At 40.0% G+C, this 14,653-nt stretch overlaps 1 protein-coding gene across 1 annotated transcript in view; it reads left to right on the top strand.

The window, feature by feature from the left end:
- Window positions 1-14,653, top strand: part of IMPG1 (interphotoreceptor matrix proteoglycan 1) — a 166,161-nt gene that overhangs the window by 130,546 nt on the left and 20,962 nt on the right. The window contains exons 12-13 of the mRNA XM_064597788.1: window positions 7,864-8,057; window positions 10,696-10,915. Of these exons, the coding sequence (XP_064453858.1) occupies window positions 7,864-8,057; window positions 10,696-10,915 (414 nt within the window). The remainder of the gene's footprint in view (window positions 1-7,863; window positions 8,058-10,695; window positions 10,916-14,653) is intronic.

The raw sequence follows: 14,653 nt of genomic DNA, 5'->3' as shown, positions 1-14,653 counted from the left end.
AATATCCATGTATAGTACCTAAAACATAACAGGTGCCAAATAATTATTAGTTTCCTCCTATCCCATCCTCAATCCTGCCTCCCAAGATTCTAAGACTAGACTTTGAGGCATAACCTCATAGAAACATCTAACTAAAACAGTAAGAAAACACAACAAAGTTCCCCAGGGTTTACAATTTAAGATTCTTACCAGCTTCAATTTTAATCCAGACGTTATTTAACATTATTAATAACAATAAAGAATTGATAGTAAAGTATTTTGCTTCTTTGGTGGCTCTGCTCAAGACTTTTACTTAAAATACAGATACATTTGAAATTTCACATTTACTCCAGATAACCATGAAGCTGTATTTTTTTATCTGAGGTTTACAAAATATCTATATCAATGAGAAAAACAGTAAGTGTATATTTATATTGAATGACTAAACGGTAGGCTTTTTAAAAATAGTAATTACCAGGGGCACCTGGGTGGCTCAGTCAGTTAAGCATCAGACTCTTGATTTTGGCTCAGGTCATGATCTCAGGGTCATGAGTTCGATCCCTGCATTGGGCTCCATGCTGGGCATGGAGCCTGCTTAAGATTCTCTCTCTCTGGTGGGTGGGGGGATGTGGGATAACTGGGTGATGAGCATTAAGGAGAGCACTTGATACAATGAGCACTGGGTGTTATATGCAACTGATGAATCACTAAATTCTACCCCTGAAACTAATAATACACTATATGTTAACTAAATTGAATTTAAATAAAAATTAAAAATAAATAAAAATAAAAATAAAAGTTTTAAAAAAATTCTCTCTCCCTCTGCCCCACCGCCCCCCACATGCGTGCACTCTCTCTCTCTCAAAAAATAAAATAAAATAAAATGTTAAAGGATGGAAAAAACTACCAAAAAAAAAAAAAGAAAGAAAGAAAGTGAATAACAATGCTAAAATTTTGCCACTCAGAAATAACTAAATGATACCTATCATTTCAAATATCTCTCAATATAATTAAAAAGATAAAAGGATAGATAGAAGTACTTTTATAAAAGTGGAATTTTTCTGCAATGTCATCCTAATAAAATGGACTGCATTTAATTTTACTTGACTTTAATAGAAGAAAAAGAAACTGAAATGACATGCAAGAAATTGCTGGATTTCAGATAAATATTTCCTTACCTAATGACATATTCATTCTTAAGAAATCCCTAAAGAAAAATTACCTAAAACATTAATTTGGAGTTATTATCATTTATACTATATGTATCAACACTAGGCATTTTTGATGTACTGCTATGAAAGATAAATTTATCAAAACACTCATAATCCCGGGCGCCTGGGTGGCTCAGTTGGTTAAGCGACTGCCTTCAGCTCAGGTCATGATCCTGGAGTCCCGGGATCAAGTCCCACATCGGGCTCCCTGCTCAGCGGGGGGTCTGCTTCTCCCTCTGACCCTCTTCCTGCTCATGCTCTCTGTCTCTCATTCTCTCTCTCTCAAATAAATAAATAAAAAATCTTAAAAAAAAAAAAAAAAACACTCATAATCCAGCCATCTTCACTCCCCCACATCCCAGTTTTGGTAGTTTGGTGAGTATTTTACAATTGTCACATTTCGTAAGTTTAAAATTGGTTCTGTAGTCACAACTTTTATGGCTTCTTGGGCAGATTTCCATATTTAAGTGGATTTAAGTCTCACTCTCAAACCTTCTACCACAGCTTCTACATTCCTGAGTTCTCTATTTTATCTTTGAGTTGGCTGGAATATATCATGAGAGAATTATTTTCAGAAGGGCTCATGGGTGCCAAAGTTCCTGAGGGCTTAGCTACTAAAAGGAAAACTATTTCTCTATTCACAATACTTCTAACATCAAATGTATGGAGGGGTTTTCAATGTCAACCAGTTCTCCAACTCTCCAGACATCATCTGGACATCTCTGGATATAACACTAACTAGCCAGAGTCGGTGCAGACCCCAAAGTTAAGCACTCAGCTCCACAAGACTTGCCCCCCACTTTAGGTGCCAGTCGCAAGTCCCAAGCTATCACTTATCACTTGTACTTCTGATCAACCAGCTGTAAGTGTCTGTCAATGGATGAATGGTTAAAGAAATTGTGATGTGTGTGTGTGTGTGTGTGTGTGTGTGTGTGTGTGTGTATATATATATATATATATCTGCAGTGGAATATTATTCAGCTTTAAAAAAGGAGATTCTGCCATTTACAACAACATGGATGAACCTGGAGGACATTACGCTGAGTGAAATAAGCCACAAAGAAAAAACGGCATGATCATACTTATATGTGGAATCTTAAAAATTCAAATACCTAGAAGCAGAGAGCATATTGGTGGTTACCAGGGGCAAGGACCTGGGGGAAATGGGAAGATATTTATCAAAGGATATAAAGTTGCAGTTATATAGGATGAATACGTCTAGAGATTAATGTATAGCATGATGACTGCAGTTAATAATACTGTATTGAATACTGCAGGAAATTTCAAGTGTTCTTGTCACAAAGAAAAAGACGGTAACTATGTGAGGAAATATGTTAATTAACATGACTGTTGCAATCATTTCATTATGTATATGTATGTCAAATCATGTTCTATACCTTAAATATATACAATTTTTACTAAAAGAAATAAAATTTAGAAAAATAAAAAATAAAAAATAAAAAAAACAAGCCCCTTCTCAATTTCATAATTTGCTATAATGGCTCACAGAACTCAGGGAAATACTTATGTTTATCAGTTTCTTTAAGTCAAGTCACATTAAAGTGTTCTGACAAATACAGCATTTTGCTATCTCACACCTCCCCACTGTGCAATCCCATTTACCAAAACTAGTCTCTTAACTCAGTTAGCTATTTCTTCTGGCATTTACTCTTCCTGTAATTTTAAATAATATGTATTTTTTGAGTCATCAGTTTTATATATCATTTATTGTCTTTCTGTTATTGTAAATAAAGGTCTATGTTTCTACAATACCATTCTTCTGCTTCCACCATCTTTCCAAAATGGTGATGACTATTATTAAATCAATATTCAGGATTTATATTATATATTCACAGCTGATCTATTTGCTCTGTGTTTCCTTTCTGTTTTCCTAGAGTTAATGTTTTCTTTGATTTTTTTTATTTGCTTCGTTTCTTTGTATTTAATAACTATTCCCAAACTTTCCATTGACTTTTCCAACATACTTTTCCACATCAGGTAACTTATCACTTCCAATTTTCAGAGACCTTCTTTTCTTTCTCTCTAGATTGCTACTCTCTAAGCCTTTTGGACAGCTGTAACCTGGGACTCTCCTCTGCTATCATCCTTAGAATTTCCTTGGCCTTTCTACTGAGTTGGATTCCCTGATCCCTAGATCTCAGGCTTTCTCTTTCTGGATTTACTCTCTTGTCTTGTAGAGAACATCCTCCAGTAGTTTCATCAAGTTAAACAATTTACCACAGTGGCAGAGGGTTTGATGATACAAGTATTCTATATACTTGTCTCTGCAGTACCTATCTCTCTGAAAGACCTCTTGACCACCTCAGGGGATTTCCCTAAGTTTTTTTCAGTATCCCATTTCTTCCTATTTCTTGGTTTACCATCATTTTAGGTGAAAACATCCTAGAAAGGGATGCCTCGGAGGAAATTTTTGAGACTTTGGGTGTTTAAAAATATCTTTTGTCATGGGGCGCCTGGGTGGCTCAGTTGGTTAAGCGACTGCCTTCGGCTCAGGTTATGATCCCAGGGTCCTCGGATCGAGTCCCACATCGGGCTCCCGGCTCAGCGGAGAGCCTGCTTCTCCCTCTGACCCTCTCCCCTCTCACGCTGTTTCTCTCTCGCTCGCTCTCTAATAAATAAATAAAATCTTTAAAATATATATATATATCTTTTGTCACCCTCACACTTGATTGATAGTATAGAACTCCATTCTAGCCATGCTGCCCTCCCAGCCATCTGTTACTGAAACATGAAAGACACCCTTCTTCCTTTGGCTTTCTCATTTGCATTTGCTGCATGGCTAAACTCTCTTGCCTCCTTCAGGTCTTGCTCAAATATTATATTCTCAGTGATCACTCTACATAAGTTGCCAACCCAACGTTCTCACCCCATTTCCCACTTTACTTTATTTCTACAGCACTTATCACAACTTGGTATACTATATATTTCCCATTGTTTATTTGTTTACTTTCTGTCTTCCTCCACTAGACAGTAAATTCCTTGGGGTCAGAACTTTCATCTGTTTTGTTCACTGATATATTCCAGCACCTGAAACAGTGCTTGGCACATAGTAGGCTATCAATATTTATTTGTTGAATGAATGTATAATAAACACTTATTTCGTATCTCTATACTATGCCAAAAAGGAAAGTAATAATTTTCTTGTTATGATAAATAAGAATGGATTTGATTGATATAGAATTAAGCAATTTGTTGGTCATGCCACTTGAATATTTAAAAGAGATTGTGGAATCTCTTTTTAGATTTTTAAACATAAAATAGAACCACTTGATTTTTATGACAAGTGTGTGTATCTTTTTCTAGAAGCATTTAAAATATTCTTTCATCTGTACTTGTCCCTCACACCTTGCTTATCTTCTGCTTTGCCTTCCTTTAGCTACTAGTAGGGCTTCTGGCTGCCCCAATTGTGCCCATCTTCACCCATTACCAGCATGTTCACCGTGGGTTTCAGCTAAACCTGAATTCATATACTTTGGTTCAAACCATTTTATCTGTGGCCTTTGCTTTTGGATAGGTCTCCTGCCCAGAAAGTGGCCAAACTAGCCATTTCTTCTACACCCAGCAGCTGGAATTCTAACCAGCACCCCACCATGCACACTGACATAGAAGCACACCCCACACCCTCACAGGAACCCCCCACACACTGTAACATAACAGCTAAAAGTCAAGTTATTTTGAATCTGCTCATTTTGTATACCATATGATAAAATAAATGGCCTTGGCTTTTAGTGCTTGACTTCTCTGTTGCAGTGTAAAAAACTTAACGTTGAAATGGCCTGTGTCGATGACATGTGTAATTTTTATGTAAACATCAAATGAAAACATAATTGTTTAAAATACATTTATAAGTAGTGATGAGGTTTGACAATATTTTTATTTCAAAAGAATTAGCCGTAGCCTTAATAGTTTCAATCTCAAACCGAGAGAGAATAGAGTCTTTTAAAACCACACTTAAATAGGACTGCTAGATTCAACAAAGAAAAATACCAGGTGCCCAGCTAAATTTGAATTTCAGATAAACAACTAACAATTTTTTAGTGTATTTTCCATTGAGAATCCTGCACTTTATCTAGCAACCCTACATTTATTTTTTTTAAAGATTTCATTTATTTATTTGCCAGAGGGAGAGCAAGAGAACAAGCAGGGGGAGTGGCAGGCAGAGGGAGAAGCAGGCTTCCCTCGGAGCAGGGAGCCCAATGCAGGGCTCAATCCCAGAACCCTGGGATCATGACCTGAGCCAAAGGCAGATGCTTAACCGACTGAGCTACCCAGACATCCCTAGCAACCCTACATTTAAATAGCCAACTGTTCTATCAGTGAAAGAACTTTGTTAGGTTTATTTTGAATGTAAAAGATTAATTTTAAAATGCCACAAAGGGAAGGAGTTAGAAATTCACTTTTTTTGGTTGGTGACATTAAGGCAGCAGACTATTTTAATCTGGCTAAAGTCTATCTAGTAACAAAAGTGTGAGTAATAAGATGCTGGCCCAGGAGCAGAATGAAGATATCTGTCATTGTGCTTCTTCCCAGACCCTTATCATCTGGAGGAGCAGAAAGACCACATCATAGGAACATAGGTTCATAGGCATTACCCCATGACACAAAGAAGTCAAATCAAATCACTGATAGTACTTGCAACCTTTTCATTTATTCATTCCAGATCCTTCTATGGATGTCTTAGTCAGCTCAGGCTCCTGTAACAAAATACCATTGAGTGGGGGGCCTTAAACAACAGGAATTTATTTTTCACAGTTCTGGAGTCTGGGAAGCCCAAGATCAAGCTGCCAGCTGATCTGGTCCCTGGTGAGGCACTTCTTTATGGTTTGCAGAAGGATGCCTTCTTGCTGTATCCTCACATAGCAGAAGGAGAGATCATCTCTGTGTCTCCTCTTATAGGAGCACTAATCCCATTCATGCTGGATCACCTTCATGGCCTAATTACCTCCCAAAGACCCACCTCCAAATACTGTCACATTGGAGATTAGGGCTTCAAAGTATGCATTTGGGGAAGATAGAAAACACTCAGCCCAGCAATGAAGACTTGAATAAAACTATGGGTGTATATCCAGAGAGATCGTGGATGTTAGAAAACATCATTTCTGACAGTTGAATAACTATGGGCGAACATGCCCAGACATTCTCCTCAGGTGAGAGAAAGGAGGGTACTTCTCTGAAAGCTGGGTACGTTCACCAACAAGCAGGTTTTACTTTCAGAAACTAATAAAAGTAATATGATTCCACCTTTCAGAGCTGTTTATCACTTGGAGTTTCAGTTTGGGTGATTGCACTCTAGTAAATTAGCTGACTGAGAGTCCAAAGATTATATCTGCATCCAGACAGTCCATTCATCATGCTTAGCATTCGGATTTCAACCCAGCTTTCCCACATATTTGCCAAAATGCCACTGAAGTAATCACAGAAAGCTCCTTGTTTTGATCTACCTAATGCCTTAAATATTGTCAGTGGCTCTGGATTTAGGTTTATTGGAATATTTTAATAACCCACCAATCTCTTTATCTGAAAGTCTCATATAACTACTTTCTTAGTTCATAAATACTTACTGATTTTAATTTTGTACCAAAAAGAGAATAGACTTTAGAAGTTTGATGTGTTCTTACCCAAGGAAGAAATGCAAAGTGGCAGTAGAAATTATCAAGTTATTCTCATGTAAAAGTAAAAAAACACTTAAATACTATCAAATATTTAACAAGTTGTATGGCCAATATAAAGTTCAAATTATATGTGTCACCCACACCTTTACTTTCTCAAAATCATTTTGCAAATTGGCAAGTTATTCAGTCAGATTATCCAATTTTGGAAAAGCATAATTTAAATTTTAAGTGGTAAAACTACCAAAATGTGGTAACTCGGATCCAAAAAATCCAAATGCATAAAATGCAGGCTTGCATGATTGGAAGGTGAATAAAACTTCTGGGCCCAATCTGCATAGCTAATTGGCTGGGAGTTCCAGATGGCAATGTGGGATACAAATCTATTCTAATGCCATCTGTGTTTTGGCACCCCGTGGTGACCTAGTCAGTTTTTACCATCTGGTCCCTAGGTGTGTTGTTTCTGGCTAAGCAGAAATTTTAGGTTACTGGTGGTCTTTTAGTCTCATCTGTCTGGAAATACTTGGGCCTGAATAAAGTGAGTACAGGTTTGGACACAGGACTGCCTATCCTTTCTATACCAATTTCTTCTTTAAAAATATGACATTAAAACAGTCAATGCAAATGCATTGTTTTAAGTCTAACTTTGGATTTCCTTTTTTGCTTTCTCTTCTTTGGGGAAAATACCTGGACAAAATTAACTGGCCTCAGAAGCTTTTTCCACAGACAGTTCTTGGTCTTCACCTGCTAAGGCCTCTGCTTCGCTATCAGGCACTCTACCTTTCTTTACTGCATCCAGCATCTTCTCTCTGACTGATCAAAGTGCCACAGACATAATGCCCATTGACCAGACAGTACTAATCCCAGAACTAACCACCCCACGGATGGCTATTCTGCCATCAGCCAGTCAACTCTGGAAATTTCACATTCAACTGCATCTTCAGGCAGCCAAGATATTGTGAGAGACTTAGACATAATGGCTCTAACTAACACTCCTGCCTCCTCTGAGGTACCAAGACTCAGTGTGGATGTTTCTACCCCAGGTCATTTCTTGGAGACTACCACTCCCAATCCAGCTTTACAGTACATCACCACTAACTCTATGACCGTTGCCGCCAAGGGCCAAGAACTGGTAGTCTTCTTCAGTCTGCGAGTCGCTAACATGCCCTTCTCCAACAACCTGTTCAACAAGAGCTCTCTGGAGTACCAAGCTCTGGAGCAACAATTCATACAGCTGGTGAGTAAGCACTGCTTCCAATTCCCTGCATGTCCTTTCTTTTTTTCTTGTTACTTTATAATATCATCACTGGCTGTCTTGAGCAATGAACGTTGGAAGAGACAAGCCTCTGACATAGCTGTTGCTGAAGGTATTCAGCTAAAGTGTGGGGATGGATTCAGATCCAATAAGCAAGTGAGTTCTGCGGTGGACACTCCAGGCAGACCCTGCCACCCAGCCCCATGAGATCTTATCCTTAAGATCTTTTCATTATAGTTATTCCTAATGTAGTTTTCCCAGGAATAATACATAGCCACCCAAGTACTGAATGTGGAATTTAAAAGCAGCATGAGCAACCTTTCCCTAAGTTATAATGCCACAGGCTGTTTTCTAGCCATCAGATAGAAGGATTCAAAACTCGAAGGGTCCAGAACAGATGAGGCTGAGAGTTCAAGTGTAAGGACTCCTTTCTTAGTTCCCCTTAAGTTCTTGTAAAACTAAAAAAGAGCTAAATGGCATATCATCCCTCATCCCTAACAAAGAAAATGAGATGAAGATCATGATGGCATATATCTTTAATTATACAATACCCCCAAAACTCACATGTTTATTTTGTTTCTACATGTACAATAAGAAACACACATATAATAAGAAATGCTCAACCATGTGATACCTGTATGCAGTCACAGCCAATTAAAGTCAAGTACACAATACAAAAATCCTAGAATTTCTGAAAATAACAGAAAAAATATTTGTAAGCTTCATATAAATTAAATCATTATGCACATTAAAACCACATAAAAACCAAGGTCTTCAAGTGAACTTTAAAGGAAGACTTTATGCAATGTCCCCCCACCCCAGTAAGGTGAGGTGAGTAGATACCGGGACAATCTCAGGGAACAGAGTCCCAGTGCACCTAGCTCAGGTGTATTAATTAGGGTACATGCTGAGCTTCCATACTGAAGAGATCAAAAATATAGTAACTTACATACGGTGACAGATGGTAGCTACACTTTGGTGAGTGTAGCATAACAGATAGACTTGTTGAATCACTATGTTGTACACCTGAAACTGATACAACATTGTATGTCAACTATACTTCAAAAAAATATATATATAGTAACTTAAATAAGATACAAGTTTATTTCTCTTCAACTTGATGGGTAGGGCAGTTCTGCTCTACAGTGTCATCCAGAGACTCACATTTCCTCTGTCTTAGAACTCTGACAACCCCAGTGGTGTCTGCTCATTCACACAAAGCTGAGTCACGGGTAAATCCCTGTTTCCATTTGTGAGAAGGGGCAAGAGAGGAAGCCCAGGGCAAGCAGTCTCATAAGAAAGTGAGTGATACCAAAGTTGCCCACATCTCTTCCACTCATATTATGTTGATGGGAACTAGCACATGGCCATATCTTGCTGCAAGGGAGGCTGAGAAATGTGGTTTCTAGCGAGGCAGCCTCTTTCCTGCGAAGAAGAAAATGGATTTGGGAGAAGGGAGCAGCTAATCATCTGTATCCTAAAGACAGGGAATTCGCACCAGAGGCCAATGCAATGCTAAGATGCAAAAAATGAGCCCAGTCAATATAAGTAGGAGAGTACTGAGAGTAGACTGAGAAGTTCCACACTTTGTATAAAATTTCATTTTATTTTTACAATAACCTGTGGGAGGGGGGAAGCTACTGGCATGTGGGCAAGATTAGAGTCAAAATTCTGGTGCGGTGGGGACAGGGACAAGAAAAAGTAGACCTGGGCTAAGCCTGGGAGATTGTAGCTTGCATCTGTGTACTCTCTGTGTTCGTAGGTTTCAGTTTATTAAAGAAGGGGTTAACTTTCAGCGCCAAGAACAAGGCAGACACTGCTGAGTTTCAGACATTTCTGAAAAGGGATCTCAGGGGAGGTGGTGGCTCACAATACGCAGCTGTAGGACTCTGAAGCACAATGCCCGTGGGCAGACTTTTGAGATTATTAAATTACGATTTGGAAAAGGTCCTTAGGGAACCACTTTTTCTTCTTCCTTACAATTCAGATAAGGGCACTGAGGTACAATACAATGGATAAATGGTTTGATGAAGGTCACACAGCTAGCTGGGGACAGTTCCAGAACTGACACCCAAGTCCCCTGACTGTCAGTTCCCTGCTGTTTCCATTGCACAGCCTATGCATTGACCGTGAAACATGTCCTGCATAGACAGACAAGCTGATGTGTAAGCTTCACATCAATAGGTCACTTCAATTGGTTGCTTCCAAATAGATTTATACAGGCGGAGGTCAGTCTGCTCCTGGGCTCAGTTTGGAACATGTTTTTATTTGTTTGAATTTTTTTTTTTTTTTAAATAACTGAACCTGTCATTCCTGCTTTGCTGATAACATTGGCCTAGATTTTTAAAAAATCCTCTGTTCTCACAATTCATCATGAAGAAAATCACTGCCATCCATCTCAATAGACAAATAGAAAGGTGGAAATATGGGACATAATCAGTGCAAATAGATCATTAAATAGTCGTGTTCTGCTTTCACATTAAATCCAAACACAAAAATAAAGACAATCAAAAAGAAACTGAAATTTATGCCTCAGATAATGAAAAGTGAGTATAAATGGAATTAGCAGCAGCTGAGCACTTAGAACACAGTTAAGGGTGAACCATCTTTTGTTTTGCAGCTGGTTCCCTATCTGCGCTCCAATCTTACGGGATTTAAGCAACTTGAAATACTTAACTTCAGAAATGGGAGTGTGATCGTGAATAGCAAAATGAGGTTTGCTAAGTCGGTGCCCTATAACCTCACCAAGGCTGTGCAAGGGGTCTTGGAAGATTTTCGTTCTGCTGCAGCCCAACGACTTGACCTGGAGATAGACAGCTACTCTCTTGACATTGAACCAGGTAAAAAATCCAACCCAGAAAATGGTGAGAGTTTTTTTGGTTTTGTTTGTTTGTTTAGCAAACGGTTCAACTTTGAGGCCACAAAAATCAAATTAAAATCCCACTTGTTAAATAAATAACAGTTTGGAAGCTAATGGATCACCTTATTAGAAAGGTAGGGTCCTAAACCACGCAGGTTAAAGTTTTCCTCCATCAAAAAGCAGAGAACAAACACACCTCATGCTTCACAATCTGGGAGTTTTAATTTCACCCTCAGAACACAACTTTTGCTATGCCTTAAGAGATTGTTTTTGTTGTTATTTTTTAATGTTCCCCACAGCCAAGCTAATTTGCATTCTGCTAGAAGTCAGAAGCACTTTTTTAGCAAACTGCAACAACCTGGAGGGTTTCTACCTAAGAAACCTTCCAGTCATAGTTAACTATCAGAATGGCCTCCTAATAACCAATTCAGGATGAAACGGAACAGCGTCCTGAGGAAAGAAAACTAACCATTAGACCAAAATCCAAACTTGGAAAAAAAGCCACTGCACCATCACCAAAGAAAGAAGAAAATAATGTCCCTTCCCATTTGTACACCCTACATCAGCTTCCGTGTGCAGGTTAAAACAGAGAGGTGTTAGAGGTGAAAACTTTTAAAGATAATGGGGGTTAGTCCAAAGCTACATAATAGAAAGCAAATATCGTTCTGATAATAAAACACTGTGTGTACCATTCTAACCAGCTACGCCCAGACTAGGAACCGCTGCAGCCATTACTTTCAAAATTCTGTCTGCTAACCAATAAATTCCCCAGGGTGCCGAGGGGCAAGGCTCCGAATCTACTGCCCAGGAGACCTAGTCGGGTTCAAAACAAAGCTTCCTAATTGGCTATGAATTAGTGAAGTGAATCTTTAACATCCTCTCTGGCTTTCTGTGGACCAACAATGAAGGCAGAGGGAAAAGGCCTTGGGCAAAATGCAAACAAAGAGGCTCAGTTGGAAAACACTTATTTTTGACAGAGCAGAACTTTGAGCAACTTTAAGAAAATTGCCTCCTATTTCAGTAAACAGGCTCATTAAAAAGACAGATCACCCTTAGGCACTAAGTCCGGGAGTGCTTACCTCTGAACAGGGGCAGCTAAGAAAGCCCTGAGGACCCCGTAAAAAAATCAAAGACCTCCTAAATGCTAGTAATAGACTGCCTCTTCCCCTGAAAACCACCTCAGAACTGAGAAGGAACCAGAGGGTGCCTGCCAGTTAGGATCAGGAGACCAATTTCTTCAGTCAACTGAAAGCAATGAACAGGGACGGCTACAGAACTTGGAAAGCATAACAGAGGTGAGGGTCCAATCTCCTCCCTTCCTTCCTCCTTTGGAGAGCTGACAGGCGACTTAGAGACCCATCCAACAACATGAGAAGGTCAGCACCAGGAGCCAGGTTGAGACAGGGGAGAACACCAGTGTGCTGACATGAAGACGGGCTTCTCAATGGAGGGACCACTTAAGTAGTGCCTTAGAAACTGACAGCCGGAAGCTGGTGTCCCATTGCCAGAGATGCAGAGGGGACCCTGGTGATGCCGGAAGGAAACGCAGCATAGCAATGACTTTGGGGGGCCATAGTCTTGAATGTGAATCCCATGCGCTAACAGCAGCACTCAATTTCCACAGCTGGAAAATGGTGATAGTAAACAGTTGTGAGGATTAACTGAAAGAAAGTTTGCAACACCCAGCACACCGTTGGACACATCGTAGTCAACTAAGGAATACTGGTAGTTAATATTGTAACGTTGTCGTTATTAACTTGATTAGTAATTTGTGATCTGCATAGGGTACCCTTGAGAACAATAGAATGTACCCTGACAGGGTATTTGTGTGGAGGCTGGAACGGAAATTATGCTTATTTCCTGGGACTGGTTTGACTATGTAGCTTTTCCTCTAAGAAGCCAAAAGCAACCAAAACGAAATGCTGTTAACTTTGGTTTCACTCCCTGCTGGAGCCAAATTTATACGGAGCTATCCCAGAAACGCCTCCAGACTGCCTCGTGTACTGTGGGGTACGTGGGCAATTTATTCTTTTAATGGTAGAACAACAGGGGAGGCCAGAGCACATGGTACAGCCAGGGACATTACCTTACGCTATTTCTTACTAGATACTGAATTTCTGATACATTGAAAACTCACAGAATAATGGATGGATGGTTGGATGGATGGATGGATGGATGGATGGATGGATGGATGGATGAGGTCTGCCAAGAGATGGCTGTAGTGAGCCAGCTAGGACGTAAGTAAAGCCTGAACCAAAGAATTTAAGGACAGCAGAATTAGAAAGCAAATAAGGATTTTATAAAAGTTAAAAATATATAACAATGTAACTTTACAGATTACTCTATATATATCAAAATAGATAAATCCAATACCTAAAATGGTTCCTATTTACTGGGAAAGGCACTGTGCCAACCTGCCCCCAAAAGCATTCCTTCCAATCAACAGGGGGTGGGGAAGGAAGAAGGTACAAACAGGCAGGGAGTAGAGGTGAGCTCCTCACTGCCCCCCTAGAGATCCTGGTTTAGTTATTTCCCCAGAGGCAAAGGGTAGACTTGCCCAAGTAACCAGCAAGTGGTTGATTATCAGACCTTGACCATCTTCTACATGCTTAATCCAAAACAATAGACATTCATCCACCATCATATAACACATGAATACATGGAAGTCACTCCCTACCCAAAAGAACTTGCAGGATGGCCAAAGGCAGATCAGAACGATCAGACCTCTGCCTGTTTCATTCAAAAAGACTGTGTAATGAGCACTTTCTGATGTGCCACATTTAGCTGCAAATTTCTGAGTTTGGGAATCACTGAGGCATAATGAAGAAAGCACTGAATTTTCCTTTAAATCCCATTTCATTGAGACCTAGTGTCTGAAGGCAAGAGAGAATTCAGGGCTAGAGATTAATGTAGAGAATTCTAGCCCCTCTGGGCTGGTCTCCCGCAGTGGTGGTTGGTGGTGGCGAGGGCTGAGCAGCCAACAAGATGGCCAGTACCAAAAAAAAAAAAAAAAAATTCAGTGACACTTGGCACAATGGCAAGGAAGACCTTATTCAAGGAGGGCCATCTCCATGGATGTAGGGACCACTGCAGTGGAGTCTTGACGTAGGGGAGAGTGGACTTAGCTCCAAGTACAGCATGGGCAAGTGGGAATTTATAGCGAAAGAGCAGGATGGAGGGCAGTGGACAGAACTTACTAAGAAGAAATTCTTCTTGCTAAAATTGGACAATGAAGAGGGGAACACTGAAGCTCAAAAGTGGAGGCCAAATTGAGAATTTCAGGGGAGCCTGAGTAGAGCTTCGTCCTGGAGAAACTTCATCCGCACCAGAGCTGGAGCGACAGGATGCCAGGCACACACATGTTGGTGGCAGCAGGGCGAGCTGCCGTTGGGAGGGTGGTGGCGGCGGAGGACGGAGAGGCGGCCACCCAAGAGCGAGCAGCAGTCAGGCACCCACCCTGACGACAGACCTGCACACCCCCACTTCATCCTCACACTATCCACCACTCCTCCTCCCTGTTCACATCCTGTTCCAGTCCAGGCAGGGACGGCCCCAACCCTAAAACACTCACCACCATTGCTTCTCAACAGAGGTAATGAACTTCTTATATCTATTAATCTGCTTATCTTATAAAACTTCTTGAACCTGAATTTTAATACACTATTCAAAAAACAAACAAAACAACCAAAAATCTATAGATACAGTAAAGTGTTTCTAG

This window comes from Mirounga angustirostris, unplaced genomic scaffold (genome assembly GCF_029215605.1).
Source record: "Mirounga angustirostris isolate CCGP_5_RB_7025 unplaced genomic scaffold, mMirAng1.0.hap1 SCAF_8, whole genome shotgun sequence".
NCBI lineage: Eukaryota > Metazoa > Chordata > Mammalia > Carnivora > Phocidae > Mirounga > Mirounga angustirostris.
This window is presented reverse-complemented; position numbering and strand designations above follow the sequence as displayed.